Below are 18,769 nucleotides of genomic sequence, written 5' to 3' on the forward strand. Positions count from 1 at the left end.
CTCCCTAATCTCCCTGATTCCTGTGTGCTTTTCAGCCCAAAGTCCCATTAGACTCCTCAGCCTGATTTCCCTGATGCATCTACAAGCCCTGCTAAGTAAACAGGGTGGATTTGGGAGGCCGTCTAAGCAGGTGTTAACTCTTGTTCTGCTCTGACTCCGCGTTGGCATGTGAACAATACCGGAGCCACGGAGCCCGTGGATGCACACCAAAGGCCTTTCAACGCCGGGGATCTCCCTCCGGTCAACCTCTCTTTGGGCCGGGGAAGGGGCGGCGCTCTTTGGGAGTATTGTGTGGCCTCCTAAAGCTCCGCACTCCATTCTACAGTGGCCGGCGAAATCACAAAGAGGGGTGGGATTAGGCGCGGCTGGCCCTTGCCTCAGAGTCTCTTGGGATTATGCCTTTATGGCAGAGGGCAGTTACAGATCAGTGCCGAAAAGAGGCTGGAATCCCTGAGCCGGCCACACAGGGCTTTGAGGGCCGAAATGAGCGGCAGAGAAAATCCCCACGGCCCTTGTGTGTCGCTTTTTGTCTTTATCTCAGACTTAGGCTGAGTGGGGATTGTTATGGTCTGGGTTGAGGACTCAAACTCCATGCTGCTCCCCTGATGGACATGTTAAGCCTGTTACTGCAGTCTCCACAATCTCTGAGGATGAGACCATAACTCTTCCTGTTTTGACTTTTCAGCTCTCCTCTGCGATTACATCACTGCCAATATGGGAAATCGGCATATTGTAATTCCAGTTAATTTGGGTTTGGTTAGGGATGAGAAAAGTAAAGATCATCGATCGTCAATTACGATTCTAATGGACTCTATGCATGATCGCGTCCGTTATTGCAAAAGCTGTGTTTACTTAGATTTTAATGACTTTTGACAGTCTTTTTAGACTAATGCAATCCAATAATTAGTTGTAACTGTACTAAACAATACAAAACAAACAAAAACATTTTATAAAAATTTTGCTGACAAAATGCATAATGTGTATGTTTAGACATTGTCATGTGAATAAGCAGTCAGTAATTATATTGATTTAAGTCTTCTTCTCAAACTAGGGCCTTCCCCCCACTGGGGGGCCTCAGCAAACTTCCAAGAAGGCCATAGGATGGTCATAGGAACAAATTGTGTGTAGTTTCTATTGAAGATCATACAGAGTCACAATTTTCTGGAATCACAAAATTAATAGTAGTTCGTTAAATTTAATATATTAACACTGGCAGTTTCTGTTAATTAAAAGGTTTCCAAACAAGAAGCATCATCGTAATTCAGAAATGCCACAGAAAAAGCCAGTAAAGGGGGGCTTCGAGTCAAAAAGGCTGAGAACCACGGCACTACACTTGTACTCTTTTCTTAAAGATGTATTGTATTTTTTTTTCTTTCTCTGAACTCCACTTATTATATTAGTCATAATTTAGATTAACATTTCCCACCCTCCATCTCACTCTTACACATGTCCTAGTGTAACTAGTGGTCGACCAATATTTATCACCATGGCTTATATTATCAGCTGATATTTTGCACTTTTTCATTATCGGCTGATAGGTTTCTGTTTGGCCCATAAGTCAAGCAAGAGTTTTATTTAAACTAAGAACCCAGTGCCTGAACCCCCTCCACCTTCTTTAATTTATTGTCTTTGTTGAAATAATTGTAAATATTATGTTAAATATAAATTTATTGACCCTTCGCAGGAAGTTTGATTGACAGGTGATCTGACCAGTCATAACGCTGAATCTGCCATTTTTGCCTGACACACAAACCAGACAGGAGAGTAGATTAACGTTGATGGACTTGAACTTGAAAAATGGTGTGTATTGACATCTTTCTGCAGTCGAAACGATACCTTCTGGTGTTCATTCATGTTTACTTCATGCTATAACTAAGAGAAAGAGATGATCGGTTCATGTGCTGCTTAAACTGAGGCACTGCAGCGATCTGTCACAACACATTAAAGAGCCACAAAATTTTATTTTTTTAATACCTAAAGGGTATTTGCGAAGGGTCAGTTGTTATGCATGTGTTATTTAGTGTGATATCATATAGGCCTACATCAGCTTGGTATTGACCGCCTTGCTCTCTAAGGTATCAGCATTGCACATCAGAAAATCCATATTGGTCAACCACTAGTCCTAACCAGCCACAATTATCATGGACAGCGAGCAGAAGGTTTCAGTTTTTGTGTTATAATGCTGCGTGTTCTGCCCACAGTGGACTCTCACTGGTTGGAAATACAAGTATACTATGCAGGTTTACAAAGGGATATTTCAATGTTCAAAAAATGAACATTCTGTCATTATTCATCTTCTACCTATCAGAAGTTGATGTATGACTTCCTTTCTTCTCTGGGACAAAAAAGGTGATGTTAGGCAGAATGACAGCCTCAATTTCAGCATTAACTGTCGCTGTATAGAAAACAGTTTGCAGTAAAAGAAAATGATCACTTATTCTGCCTAAAATCTTTTTTGTTCCACATAAGAAAGTCATTGTATTTGTGGCATCACACACCATTTTCAGTGTGGACAGACTTCTTGTTTTTGGAAATGCAGAATTTAGGATTCACTTTACTGCTGTACCTTCAGAACATCTGTATTCAACTAACCTGAACCAAGTTGTTGATCAAAATGTCAAAGCCATGATGATATCAGAACAACCTTACAGCTGAGTTGTCCTTTACATGTTCTAAGAGCACTTTGTATCTTTGAATCTTACGTCTACATAGTACATCAAACTCTTGGTTCTTGAGTTTTATTCCCAGGGAAAGCTGATAAACTGATATGTATATTTGCATAAAAGTCTCTGTCAAATGTAAATGCTCAAAAGAAGCTAGATAAATCCATGATGTGTTCCTCCTAAAGCCCCTTACAATGTGATTTTCACAAACTAACACCTGATCTCAAGTCTGAGTAAAAAATATGGCACCTAATGAGAACTTTTGAAATAAATATATAATATAGATTCTCCAGACCACTGCTATTGACCATACATAGACAAACAGATTTGTAGTGCTGAGACTTATGAAGGATGTAGTTTCATATTTCCCAAAAGCAATAGAAGAGCAATTTAAAATTCCTAGAAATATCTGCATGAAGTGAGAGTTTGGCTGCAACTCAGCTGTTCAATAATTCAGCTTGTTCTTTCGGACTGTTATATAGATGTTATATAGAATATTGACAATTTTACTAAGATTGACAAAGATTTTCTCACTAAATCTGCTGTGGATAAATATTTTTTGTATACTTTGTATGAAATATAGTTTGTTTTATTTTAGTTGTTCCTGGGTAAATGTTCAGATCTCTGTGTTCTCCCACAGCTGGCGTGTAATGACAGTGAGGTGTATGAGGAGGCCAGTCACTGTGTGTCTCTGCTGGCTCAGCTGTACGGAGGAGAAGGTGCGGACCGCCTGCAGCCAGAGGAGCTGCTCAGCCTGGCACACGCACTGCAGACGCACACTGAGCCCAGACAGCAAAAACTGCTGCTCCGCGTGCTAAAACGCTTGGTAAGTGCATGCAAATGCTGATCTGAGACCAGCACGTACCTGAACTGTATATTATGAATGCAGTATGAACAATTCATAATACGCTGCAGTAAAAGAAGACTACATTCTTCCTGTATTGAATGTGGGGGAAAAGTGGGAAACCAGATCTGATTTTAAATGTGATGCTAAATTGCTTAACCATTTTTAAGCATATATTAAGTAGCTATATGTTTGCACTAAACAAAATACAAAGTTATTTAACATACTAATACAAAATAATATTTAGTTTGTTATTTTCAGATTTTATTTATTAATGTTACTATTTATTAATAAACCATATCTATTTTTTGTAATTTATTTTAATAATGTTGATATTTATTAATGCACCAATTCAGCTCTAAAGAGTAAAAGGAATACTATAAAAGCGTAATAGGATATCAGATATGAAGGAAAACTGTTTTTGAGCTGAACTTTCTGTGTGTGACAGTCTAGGAAGAACAAGCTGGGATTTTATTTTTTTATTTATTTATTTTAAATTCTGGTGCTGTCAGCTCAATATGTGATGTGCCCGTGTTTGGCAAATCGAACCCTCTCTTTAATATTGGATAGTCTGTGTGGTAGAAGGGCATGAACTGTGTTTCCTGTGCAGTGTGGCCTTCTGGGTCATTGAATGGTTGGCTACAGCCATGCGGAATGAGGAGGACAGCATCTAGACCCTCATGACTGTTGATTTCCTCACTCTTTTCATTTTTATGCAATATTAGATATTAATATTAGATATATCCAATATCATAAATGTACTAAGGCTTTAAAGATAATATAGCAAAAACAGGCTGTTTAATTCAGTTCTAACCCTGTCCTGATCCTCTCATCTGCATGTATTTGTTGATTAGGGGGACTGTCCAACATCAGCAAGGACAAAAAATAAATCATCTGTCTGGATGAAAATAACACAGCAGGGATGTTTACATTCATCACACTAGCACTGATTGTGTGAAAGTCAGCGTGTCATTGATCATTCAATTTATTTATGATGGGCGAGACCGTGAGAGAGACTGATTTCTCAATCAGGATTAATCCCTGTCATTATCCATGTTTTCCACAGTTTGCATCTATTAACGAGTAACATTTATTTTATCATTTGCAAGGCAGAGATTTCCATAATCATGTCAAGATGTGATTATTTCATTTGCACTGTACAAAGTCAACACGAACCCAAAATTGACTCTATTTACTTTCTTTATAAATACTTCCTGATGTCTTTATATTTTCCTGATTTTATCACGAATGATTCATCAGTGCACGTTATTCCAAAGAAAACTTTGCAAATGAACTTTCATAAAAATCGAATAATTTGCTTTGACTTTAAAAAATATCTTTCCATATCGGCTGACGTTACTATGCACGCTTTTTCAACCCAATTTCTTATCATGTAGAGACCAACCAATTCCCAGTGGTTAGAATAAAACCTTTTAACCCAGACCTCAAACTGTTTAGAAAATACTATTTTATATGAATGAATGATGCATTTATATAGTGCTTTATTGTGTATTGCTGTACACCCAAAGCGCTTTACAATCATGTGGGGGGGGGGGGGGGGGTATCATATTTATTTAAACTCATTCTTATCATGACCATGCATGAGTATTGAGTGTTGTAGTCACTCTCCGAGTTACTGAAAAGGCTATTCTTTCTTATAGTGGCATAGGCTCTGGATAGGCATGTTTGTTGGAAAATTTGTTGTTCTAAAACTTGTGGATTTGGTACTGTGTGCAAATATATAGGTATCTTCTGCATAATGGGAATATGCGTGTGTTTATAATATGTGCCCCTTGCCCAGCCTGTGGTTGAGTCATCAGTGTTCTGATGACTTCATCTGTGCTCAAACACTGCAGATATTTGGAGAGGAGCTGTTGGCTTTGACAGACTCCAGAGAGTAGAGAGTGACCTCATCCAAACAAGTCACTCACACACTGCCCAGCCACAAACTCAAACTGACACTTCAGGGACACTCAAGCACTCATATGAAAAATAAACACAGATTCCTATGAGCTTCTGTAGTTGAAATTGCTCTCCCTTATTTTTTTGGCCGAAACAGCAAAGTTATGGCAACCAGAGTTCCTACTGTCATGGAAAACCTGGAAATATCAGAGAATTTACACTGGAACATTTCTATAAATTACAGTGTTTCCTTTGAGTTAATTTGCTTGTTGAGCTTCAATGATAATTAAATTTCACCATAAAAAGAATGCAATTGACTTTTCCCATCTGAGTTTGATTTATTTACAATTATATGTAAAGAATGACTTCAACTATACCAATTGGTTCTAATTAGTTCTTAGAAATGGCACTGAACAACAAAAACAATAATAATAAATAAATAAATAAAGCTGCACGAAGCAATTATTTGCAAAATGAGGAGCTAAGCAAGCATGGCGGGGAACATCAGACCACCTGCAAAAATGAGTAATTAAAGATATTTGTTCATGTCTTTAGGCAAAATGGTTGAAAATCCATAAATATAATCACTTTTAATCTGATGTAATTGCTTATCAATTATTGAGAGTAGGTGACAAAATGTAGCAAAAATGTAAATTTTTCATATATATTGACCAATATGTGGCACACTGCCAAAACTCGTATACCCTCAGGTCATTGTTGTCATAACATGCACAAAATTTGGTTTGAATAAGCTAAAGTGTTGTGAAGATTGGCGTGCTCTTCGTCTAATTGATTTGCAAGTTTGACTACTCAGCTTGAATTGCATAAACTTTTGTCAAGATGGTCTGAAGATCTACTATTTAATTTTCATGAAAATCAGAGCAATGGTGTAGGAGTGGTTAGAAAAGGTAGGTTTTTGGTATATTAAAAATGATGGAAAATGTTTCATGACAGAAAAAGACGACTAAGAAGAAGAAAACTAACACAGGTCTGAAGTCTCAAAACCTGCTCCTGAGTAGGTTTGCACCAGTAATTCCTAAGTTCTTACAACATGAGGGTAAATAGATAAGGTCAAATGTTTATTTTTGGGGTGAACTATCCCTTTAAGTTTTAGAAATGTTTTTATTTGTGGCATCACACACCATTTTCAGTGTGGACAGATTTCTTGTTTTTGGAAATGCAGAATTTAGGATTCACTTTACTGCTGTACCTTCAGAACATCTGTATTCAACTAACCTGAACCAAGTTGTTGATCAAAATGTCAAAGCCATGATGATATCAGAACAACCTTACAGCTGAGTTGTCCTTTACATGTTCTAAGAGGACTTTGCATCTTTGAATCTTACGTTTACATAGTACATCAAACTCTTAGTTCTTGAGTTTTATTCCCAGGGAAAGCTGATAAACTGATAATATGTATGTTTGCATAAAAGTCTCTGTCAAATGCAAATGTAAATGCTCAAAAGAAGATAGATGAATCCATGATGTGTTCCTCTTAAAGCCCCTTACAATGTGATTTTGATAAAATAACACCTGATCTCAAGTCTGAGTAAAAAATATGGCACCTAATGAGAAGTTTTGAAATAAATATATAATATAGATTCTCCAGACCACTGCTATAAATTAGTTAAGTCCACACTAGAGGCTTAAGTAACTACTAGCTAGTTTGTAACTAAAGCTATACAATGTTCGGTAGTTGTTAAGTTTTAGGTATTGGGTAGGATTAGGGCTGTAGAATAAGGCATTAATATGTGCTTAATTACTATTAGTAATATGCATGCTAATAAGCAACTAGTTAAGAGACCCTAAAATAAAGTGTTACCCTATTGTTTTATGTAAATAACATTTGGAAGCTAATTGAAATGAATAAGAATGAATAAATACTGAAAGAAAAAACGAATGGAAATTAAATGGTCGAAATTTGTGGAAACGCTGACAAAGTTTATAAAACAATCAATGCACTGGAGTGTTGCCACACTGGCAAATGTGTTTGTCTGTCATGTTGGTATCATCCTTCTTTGATTGCATCAATTTTTCCCCACCTGATAAGAACCTGATCTGTTTCTCAGAATGCAAACAAACCTCAAGCTGCTCTTAGCTTCAGATGTGAAATACAGTCTAGACAGAAAAAGCAATATTCTTTAGTTAAGCTTGTGTTACTGGTCTCTGTTGGAATGACAGTGTCAGACAGACTTCAGCACAGCGTCTCACTCTCACACAACTACAGTTTTACAGGAGGATGAACTCCATGACAGCAATTAAATACACGATTTCTGCTTTCATTCCATCTGCTTCCAGCACACTTTTGTTTGTGGATGAGGACATTAACAAAGATCTTAAATATGATTATGATTTTAGGAGCGGTGGCCCAGGGCTGATATCTCACAGGTCACATACCTTAAAAAAGATTTAATTTGCTCCAGGGGGATTTTTGGCTAATATATAAAGTCAGTGTACTGTACTGTTTAAAAGTTTGGGGTTGGTTTAAAATATTTTTGAAAGGCGTTTCGGTAACACTTTAGTATAGGGACACATTCTCACTATTAGCTTGTTGCTTATTTGTTGTTTATTAGTACGTATAAAGCACATATTCTGCATGACCATATTCTGTAACCCTAAACCTACCCAATACCTAAACTTAACAACTACCTTACTAACTATTAATAAGCAGCAAATTAGGAATTTATTGAGGGAAAAGTCGTAATTAATGGTGAATAAGTGTTCCCTATTATAAAGTGTTACCATTTGATCAAAAGCACGGTAAAACAGTAATTTTGTTAAATATTGTTACAATTTAGATTTGAATATATTTTATAATGTAATTTATGCATGTGATGTCAAAACTGAATTTTCAGCAACTATTACTCATGATCCTTCAGAAATCATTCTAATATGCCAAGTACTCAAGAAGCATTTCAACACTGTTGAGCTTTTTAGTAACTTTTTAATAATATTTCTGTCTATAGAGTATATCAAGCACTTTTTTTGAAAATGCTTTACAAAATGTCAAAAACTGTATCTTTTCCATACAACAAAAATAGAATTAGACAAGCTCCAAAATATACAAAAAGCTTCTGAAAATAGTTTTATGTCAGGAGAAGACTGAGATGTCGTTATTTGCTGAAAGACTTTCCCTGTACAACAGTTCCTTAAATCGTATTCACATTTGTGTACATTCAAATGTCAGGTGTGACCGCAATGATAATGTGACAGAAACATTTGATATCAACCTATCTTTAAGCACCATGTTTAAATGTACTTTGGAGCTCAACAGCCCCCATCCCTACACTTTCAAAGAGCAGCTTGGACATCCTGTAAAGTATTTTCTTGTGTAAAGGTGCAGCGACATTTTTAACATTTTAATCCACTTTAATCCACATTGGGAGTCGATGCGATTGGGAATTTTGCTTGAGGGTCAACGACCCCCACACCCCCACACACAGATTTCACAACTTCTAAAAAGACTAAATTTATGTTATTTACTCACTTTAGTTACGTACAGGATTTGCCTCAAATTGTCACTTTATATGACCAGGAAATTGAGAGAGTATCATATTATAATTACTTGGGTTTTTTATTAGATGAAAAGCTCTCATTTAAACCCCATGTAGACAACTTGAGAAAAAAAGATGAGTTAAATTAAGTTTTTATTATAGAAATAAGGCTTGTTTTAATTTAAAAGTGAGAAAGGAACTTGTTGCTGCGACCTTTTTGTCTGTTGTAGACTATGGAGATATTCTTTATATGCATGCAGCAAAGTCTGTATTACACTCACTGGATTCTGTTTACCATTCTGCCTTACGCTTTGTTATTAAGGCTGAGTATTCTACACATCACTGTAGTTTATACAGTTTATCAGGTTGGCCTCCACTTTCAATTCATAGACAGCATCACTGGCTTATTTGTATTTATAAGGCAGTGATAGGATTATTGCCCTCTTATTTATCAGTCTCCTCTTTTGTAGAAAACAACGGGTACAATCTTAGGTCTAAAAATAGCATTCTTTTTACTATACCTGCTGTAAAATCTGAATTTGGTAAAATTGCCTTCTGTTATAATGCCCCTTCAACCTGGAATGCTCTGCAGAAACAGTGGGAGCGAAGCACTTTTATCACACTTGATGATTTTAAATTATATGTCACAGAAACCTTCAGATATAAGTGTGATTGTATATAGGTTACTGTTTTGTTTTTGTATTCTGCTTGTGGCTTCTTATATTGCTTGTTGTATGGTTATGATATATTTGTGTTATATTTTGTTTGTTGTATTTAATTTTTGTGCTTGTTAGGTGTTGTGGTATGGTTTTTGTGGTGCTGTTATGTTATTGTATAATGTGGTATGCTTTGTTTGTTGTAGATGAGGTTTCTCTTTCTCTATTTCTATTTTTAAGTGTTGCCTTTCTTGGCCAGGGACCATTTGAAAAACAGACTACAGTCTCAATATGACCCCCCTGGTTAAATAAAGGAATAAATAAAAAAATATATAAAACTTGTTCAAACCGGTCACACGAATTTGCTGCATATGACCCACAGAAAGCTGCTTGATTTGCAAGTGACTTCCTTGTGAGCTGTGTTTCATACATTTCATTTCATACTATTGACAATAAACAATGGACATTTTTGCCTGCCAAATACATAATAATAATAATACAGGTTTAAAAAAACTTATATGACTGGAATTTGAATAAATGTTGATGGTATCTTCATTTTTTGTATTTTCTAATACCACGCCATCCCTGATTAAACAACAATGAACAGCAGAAAATGTATTTCGTGTAATCAGACTACATTTAGAAAGTGCTTTCCCACTTCATTATCATAATGTAAATTTGATTGGCTAGTTAAAAAGACTGCCGTCTCCCAGAATGTTGTCTACACAGATTACTTTTTATTCTGAACAACCTTAAGTGTTCTACTGATCTGTCACACCCATCTACTTTTTCCAATCTTTCTTTCCCTTTCTCTCTTTGTGTAATCACCAAACTTGTTTTTTTTCCCTTAGTTCATCATCCTCAATGTGTAATGTGTGCTTCAGCGCTTTATATGCTTGTGTGGAAGCCTCACTTTCTCTCTCTCTCTCTCTCTTCGTTGATCATCCACCCCCATTTCTGCCCCCCAGGATCTTCTCCCTCCATCACGAGCTATTATAGGCCTCATTAGTGTCATCGAGCCAGATCACAACACTTCGGTTGTTTTAACGCTCTCTCTTTTTATCTGTCTGTTTCTTACTGTCTCCACCTGTCTCTGTATCTCTCATCCTGGATTTAGAGGGAGATGTAAATAATGTTTTTTGTTTGTTTTGTTATTCTGTGGTAAGGAGGACTGTGTGTTTGTAAGCACTTAAACCTATATGTATAGTGTCTCATACACTATATGTTTAACAAAGCATGAGATTGACTGGTGCTTCTCTATTGATCATAGAGTACACTCCGAAAAGATTCTGGCTGCTTCATCATTCCCACTGATGGCCTCCTGCTTTTTGATATTGCTGCTTTATTTGTGAATCTGTAGGAGTTTGAGTCTTTTCATTTAGACTTTCCCTGACTTCCTGCATTATAGCCAATTAGTTGCATTATGCGTAATTTGGTCATTATGACTACTTGAGTACTCAACTAATTAATGAATTGCTGATTTTGTGGACCTCAAGATGAAGGCCGATGGAGCAAGTACCATCCAACCCAATTTGCTTATTACTGGACTGTGTACAGATATCGCATTGAACCTTCATGTTTATTCATTTCTCACCATCTTTCGCATTTAAGTGGAAAAATAATTTAAAATAGTTTAATATATAAAAACACATCTCAAGATACATTCTGTTGCAATCCATTCCATCAGTTGTGATTTTTGAACGCAAAAACAGGTCCATTGCTGTCCCAAACTGAAAGTCACTGTATACAGTGTGTCTACAGTTGTTATCCCAACACTTGTAAGGATTGCAAGGAACCACCCAAAATGACACCGTAATTGGCCCCTTCGCAAAAAACCCACCTCCTTAGTGTTATATCCGACAAGCCATGCCGCTTTCACACTACACACCATGTTGTCATGCAGTAAAAATTCATTGTGGAGCAAAGAGGAAACTGACAACACACCGACAGACAAGACAGAGCAGGTTACTTCTGGTATGAAACGAGGCCTCAGTTTTAAAATGTTGTCTTTTTTTAAGAAATTCAAGCAATGAATACTGTTTTGTTGTGACAGATCACTGTATTGCCTCAGTTCAAGCGGCACACGTGAACCGATCATCTTTTCATATTTACTTAAAGCTAAATAAACATGAATGAACATAATACATTTTATTTCAACCACTGAAAGATGTCAATACACACCATTTTTCAACTTTAAGTCCTCCGAAGTTAATCGCCTCTCTTGTCGGATTTGTTTGTCAGGCAAGCTGGCGGATTTGGCGTTATGATTGGTCAGATCGCCTGTCAATCAAGCTCTTTGCGAATGGTCAGTTAATCATATAATATTAAAATTTAATTTTAATATTAAAAATTACATTGAAATGGTCACTACAATAATTGTGTTGCTATGATTGATCATTTGATTGCACTTCAGAGTACTCATGTCCATCTCTAGTTAGCCTTAACTGGTTATTTACAATTTAGGATGAGTAATTTCATGTTCTGATTTATATTATCTTTATTTAACTTCTATGTTCTTAGGTAAAAGCTTGTATGTAGACAATAAATGCATTACTTATTCATGTTGAAATGTTCGTACATACTAGTTAAAGACATTTCATATAGAGTGGGTCCAGAATTTCTTTACTTTTTAACAAAAAATATTGTCTGGATGTGGTTTTATGAGCACATCGTGTAAAAAAAACATATATATGTGATACATACATTTATAATAATATGTACATATGTAATTAAGATAATGGCCGTTCTTAGACCCTCTTTATTAATATATGTATTTTTCTTGCATCAGATGAGGTGCAAGCAGTACTTTAAACCGTACTTAAATTTTTATTTTCCCCAGAAAACTGACAAAAAGGTCTGTATCTGTAATAAAAGTACACCAGGCAGCACAAGAAAATTAACTTTAGTTACATTATTCGACAAAGGTCGAACTCAGTGAAGAAATGCTTTGAGAGAGAGAGAAAAAAACAATACCGCAATCACAGATATTTCTGTTCAGATGGGATTAGTTTTCTCAGAGGAAAACGTTGCTGGAAAACATTCTGAATTTTTTTTCTATTACTCTTACCAAGATTGTCTTAGAGCAGTGCAGATATGCTTGATTCGGGCAGGAGTGAAATCAAAAAGTACACTTGTGACAAAAAACAAATGTGCTTAATATCCTCAGGGAAAACTAACCCCATCCAAACTAAGGCTTTGCAAGGATGCTTGTCAATCTCAAGTCCATTCGCGACTGAAAGGCTGGTTACGAAGACAATTATGAGACATGCATCACTGGGGGGTGGGGGGCGGTGTATGGGGTCAGCATCCCTGGGGATTTGTGCGAGAATCATAATGATAAGAATCGTGTTTTTTTTTCTTTTCAATCAATGCTTTTTGCCATTTTATATTGACAGGATAGGGGAGAGACGACACGAAACGGAATCTGCAAATTATGCAGATTCGAATGTGTACTGGCCACAGGAGAACCATGGTCTAATACATTGGTTCTCAAATCCAGTCCTGGCGGCCCGCTACTGTGGTAAGCCCTGGACCACAAGGACACAAGTCTGACTGCTGTTCTACATTCTCAATCAGCATCCCTGGGGATTTGTGTGTGCGCGCGTTTGTATGCACTGAAGCATATCTGTTGTTTGTGTGTTTTAAATCGTCCTCTTTGATTCATGACTTGCTGTCCCTGTCCTAATTACACATGGGCTCTGTAACCGAAGTGCTAATGGAATGAAATGACCTGGTCACATTACTGCCCTCATCCGCTGTCAGCCTTCCGAGACTACTGGCGATAAATCACCCTTCGTGCGTTTCTTACACACACACACACATACTCTTTCCTGGTATCCCTCTGATGTGTTGCCGTATGCGTAGTATTTTATTGTCATGTCTGATTCTACCTAATGATTTAGTCTCTAGAGAATACTGCACTGCTCTGATCCACATTGAGCATGAGTAATTAGCTTCCTTCTCACAGGCAAACGACACTGTTTGTTCCTCCATAACCTCCTGCTTTTTGATATTGCTGCTTTATTTGTGAATCTGTAGGAGTTTGAGTCTTTTCATTTAGACTTTCCCTGACTTCCTGCATTATAGCCAATTAGTTTCATTAAGCACAAAGTCCTGATTAGCGGTGGATGGAAAGGGAAGCATCATTATTACTATAGTGCTTGTGATACAGGCACAAATGTTATCTCAGTTGTTGAGAAGATTTTTTTTCCCTGGATTTATGGACCAAAAATATGTTGCCTTTTAAAAAGGATTCTCCCTTGAGCCGTGACCTAGCAGTTAGGTTGCATGCTCCATCATATTAGACCAGTGGTTCTCAATTCTAGTCCTGGGGGCCCCCTGCTCTGCACATTTTGCATGTCTCCCTGACTTAACACACCTGATTGAGATCATCAGCTCATTAGTTCAGTTCATGGATCTCTCTCCTAACGAGCTGATGATCTCAGTCAGGTGTGTTAAGCCAGGGAGACATGCAAAATGTGTAGAGCAGGGGGCCGCCAGGACTGGATTTGAGAACCACTGTATTAGACCATGGTTCTCCTGTGGCCAGTACACATTCGAATCTGCATAATTTGCAGATTCCGTTTCGTGTCGTCTCTCCACTATCCTGTCAATATAAAATGGCAAAAAGCCCCAAAAAAACATAATTCTCATCATTATGATTCTCACCTTCCCCGCTGTGGTAAGCCCTGGACCACAAGGACACAAGTGTGACTGCTGTTCTACATTCTCAATCAGTTCACCGATTCGTCGGTGACAACGAAAGGGGCAAACTAGGAGACAGCGAGAGACGGAGAAGGGACGGAGGTAGTGAGACATTCCCTGAGATACACATCACACGATGCTCTCAGGATAGCAGAATGTGGCAGTGTGTATTGAGTGCATGAATAATGCAGAGGAAGGAGCAGGACAGTGGTGCTAGCAGACGCTCGCTCACACACAAACACATGCACACACTTCTTGCACGGCAAGCTCCCACTCCTGGGACTCAGAGGCGTGCTCATTAGCTCTGCTGTGGCCACCCCTGCAGACTGGAACCCTTCACAGCATGACAGTAGCAACAATGGCCTCGTCGCTCAGCCCAGCTGCAGCATGAAAGAGTATTGACCCAGGTATGGTGCCTCGGGCCACCGGCCTGCGCTCGCAAACACACATTTGCACACTCCTCCATGGGCAAAACTTGTTTTCGAAAGATGAACCATCAGGGCTAGGTACCGCACTGCTGGTCACAGACGAAGGTGTGAGCTGAATTGTCAATGAGGTTAGGAACAGGAAGAAGGAGTGACTTTTCTGTGATTGACAGAATTCTCCTGTGCAATTATTGGAGAATTCCTGCAATGCTTTATATATTACTAGTGGGGCTGTTATGCCCTTCATGTTTATGTTAAACCTGCCCTACCCCACAGGCAGATCTTTCAAGGTTTCCTGAAGGTGAAGGGTGTCCAAGTTACATCACCTAACCACCGGGGTGCCTCAGGGTTCAGTTTTGGGCCCCCTCCTCTTCTTGAAATGCACTGCTTCACTTGGCCATATTTAAAGCTCCTAGGCTGGAATCCTGCAATGACATATAAGATGGCTTTCTTGATCAGAAACAATGGTTAGTTAATCAGCATGTCAAGTCTTCAGTCATTCAAAGACTGTCCATGTCACACTCCACTGGCTATCCACATCAAGCTACCTATATCAAATTCATGACTGGAGTTTACGACTGAACGTTGTAATATTCTGGTAAACTTTGGATAAAATTGCCTACTAAATCAATATAATGTCAATGTAAAGCTCATGCAGCTGTTACAGAGAATCCCCAGATCTTCCTCTAGTATAATATTAATGTGTTACCATGGATGACAACAATTGTATTATTGTTCCTCACTGACCTTGTCCTACTTTGGCAATGTAGGGTAGAGCATTGACAATGTCATGTTCCATTTCCACCACCACAGCAAAGCCAAGACAAAATGTATTCTTTCTCTATCTCTCCCCTTCTCTCTATCCATTTTTATCTGTCCTCTATCCCATCTGTACTATCTGCTCTGCATGGTGTCTGCAGCAAAAAAAACAAAAAAAAACAATGCTCTTCAGCTTCCTGTTATCAGCATGGATCTGCATTATCTAACACAATTATCAGTTCCAGAAACAGCACACGCATTGGGATTTGAGTGCTGGCACGCTGCATGCTGCACAGTTGCATAAAAAAGTTTTTAATGCGTGAGGTTTCGCTCAGTGCCAGCTCAGGTGTCTTTTTGTGGAGTTTTGGGTAGTCTTTCCCATAGTGACAGTGTTTTGTTGTGGTAAAAATATTAGAGTACAAATAGCAAAGATCCTTGATCAACAGCCAGGACTTACCGACTTCATCTTTAGTGGGGTGAAAGCCAACGATAGGACAAGTTATCACATTGATAGCAATGTCAAATTCGATGTTATATAATGGAACCACCATACATGCATAATGCTTCCCTGCTTTCAGGCCGATATGCTGGGATAGGCTCCAGCATCCCTGCGACTCTACAGAGGACAAGCAGTTTGGAGAATGGATGGACCATGAAACCTAATATGTTGTGTCACCTAGCCAGACCTTATTCCAACAACACAAGTGCAGTTTATTCTGGCCAAGTCCCACGTAGTCGGGAAAAGACAGACTGACTGATGTGTAATGCGACCAACCATACATAGGTTGTTTAGGAATGGGTTTATCTGAAGTCAAATATTGCACTGAATGCATACAAACAATGGATTGGAAGTATCAGAGAGAACACTGGAAAGACATGTGCATGTTTATTCTAGTACTAAGCTTCTCAAAACAAAGCTTATCTGATGCTAGTGACTTGATTCCACTAACTTTGGTAAATCAAAATGTGGTATTTCCTCAAAAGTGTTCATAATATCACCTTGGTACCTTGTGAACACAAAGCGCTTTCAAATTTTGTGTACAATGTTCATTAGGCAGTCAGTGAAAGGAATGTGGGTGGTGTGTGAATGTGCCATCTGAGGCTGAGACCACCTAGTAAATTAAGCTAATCTACTGTATTAAAAACTTTACAAACTGTATTCTCTACAAAATTTGGTCTTTGAATTTGTCAAATTGATAATGGATTGACCTAGATTCTGAGCATTCTTATAAGGCTGTAACACACTAGTTCCATTAAGAGGTACAAGACTCCAAATGAATGACATATTCTACACACATCCTTTCAATCATCACTCTTTCCTTCCGCTTCTCGCACCATACAGCAAGACAGGTCGACGCTCTGCGGTCTTAGGTTCATCACTCTTTCATCCTATTGGATGTTCGGGAGCCGGTTTGACATAAACCAGTGCGAGCGTGGATTATTCAATCAAACAAACTTGTGAGTGACAGTTGGTTGTTTTATGAATCCGACTCCTTTCACCACCTATGCAAAAAAGCTTTATATTTATGCAAATGATGCAAATTAATTTACATTGTTCTCCTTTTTTGAGAGTGACAGAGAGCACTTATTCACACGCGAGTGGGCAAGTGACAAAGGCTTTCAATTAAAGCAAGAAAAATCAAGCTCACTCATCCATCTCTCACCCCGGCCATCAACAAAGGCCTTTAAATTAGTATTCATTAATTGCAGCGCTGTAAAATCTATGCATGCTCATTTTTATCAAGCCATCAAAGACCTCACTAATTGCCACTATAATATCAGAAATAGATCCAGCACACGATGAAGGGGCTTTCAAAGAACAGTACAAAGGCTAAAGAGGAAGAGGGCTCCATTTCACGCCTAGGCCACACAAAACATTGGTTCAGAATGAGAACAGTATGTTCTGAGTGACCAGAGTGCGGTGCATGCTGTTTATGAGTCAGCAGAGACTATGACTGATCAGCATATTACGTGGATGGGTAATGTTAGAGAAAGTTAATCAACAAGAGTTAGGGCCAATAGATTGCAATAGGTTCAAAGACTAATCAAAATCAGAGCTTTGTGGATTGCTTAGAGTCACAATTGACCATTCATTCACATTCACATTTAAAAATGTAATCTCTGCAAGCAAGCAAAACCTGTTTCATTTTGAAGAATTTAGCACAGGACTGAAAATACTTTCTTCTAGCGAGGTGAACTAGGAAGTTTCTTACTTGCATTTCTGCCATTTTCTACAAGGTTTCTCTGACTATTAGGATCTTGAAACATGCAGGTTAACATTGAAATCACACTAAGTTTAGCCATTCTCCCCGGTGTTTCTGTTCAAGAACAGCATTCAGTCTCAGACATCAGCAGGTCTAGAAATGTCATTAAGTTCTTTTAATTTAATTAATTAATAAAAAATAAATAATATAAAAAAAAAAAAAAAAAAAAGGCTGTGAATGATGATAGCATAACTACACATACGTACTGTCATGTGTTATCTGTGTTACTGACAGGCAAAAAAAAAAAAAAAAAAAAAAAAAAAAAAAAAAAAAAAAAAAAAAAAAGTTCTTTAAATGTCATGACACCAGTAGAACAAATCTACAGTCAGAGATGCAGACCTCAATACTTCAGTATTTACTGCTCTTTTACAACTAATGGTAATTACAACACTAAAACTGTACCCATACCATTTGTGCTAATGATTTTTCAAATTGTTTGACTTATTCAGGACAGCTAATACTCATCTAAGTGATGAATACTTATCTAAGTCATAAATTGCACGTAAAGTGTCATATTCTGAAGTGTTGTAAGAGCCAGATTTTTTTCTCTCTCTCTTTCTTGCCTTCACCTCATCTGCTGGGTTTTTATACCCTAACAGAACTGAAGTCTGACTGAAGAAAATAAACTTTATGTAATTGCCTGTAGCCTTCGAGTCATCATGATTTCTTCTACTGTTCTCCTCTGTAGTCCACATAATAATTTCTGATGTCAGAAAGAAATCTTTGTACTGAACAGCTACACGTTTAGCTGAAGTCAGTACAAAAACACTGTAGCAAATGCAACTCTATTATGGCTTGTACTTTTCTGAGCAATTTTGGAACTTGTACTTTGACACTTGTTCTCAACTTATGTTCTTCTAGATAAATAAATGTAAGTGTAACGGAAAAAAGCTAGAGAATATACACAAAGTACCATGACACAAGACATTTTTCTTTGAAGTACCTTGGATTACCTTGTAAATAATATGGTGCATGAATATGGTAATCATTCAGTATCGTAGTGCATAGCGAAGTACACAGTATAGTAGATTTACCACAGTACATTTTTAAGGGAATAC

At 37.7% G+C, this 18,769-nt stretch overlaps 1 protein-coding gene across 1 annotated transcript in view; it reads left to right on the forward strand.

Moving 5' to 3' along the window:
- Positions 1-18,769, forward strand: part of LOC306878283 (serine/threonine-protein kinase ULK4-like) — a 221,934-nt gene that overhangs the window by 180,198 nt on the left and 22,967 nt on the right. Inside the window, exon 35 of the mRNA XM_079430532.1 lies at positions 3,304-3,489. Coding sequence (XP_079286658.1) covers positions 3,304-3,489 — 186 coding nt within the window. The remainder of the gene's footprint in view (positions 1-3,303; positions 3,490-18,769) is intronic.

The sequence above is a fragment of the Barbus barbus genome (assembly GCF_936440315.1).
Source record: "Barbus barbus genome assembly, chromosome: 12".
NCBI lineage: Eukaryota > Metazoa > Chordata > Actinopteri > Cypriniformes > Cyprinidae > Barbus > Barbus barbus.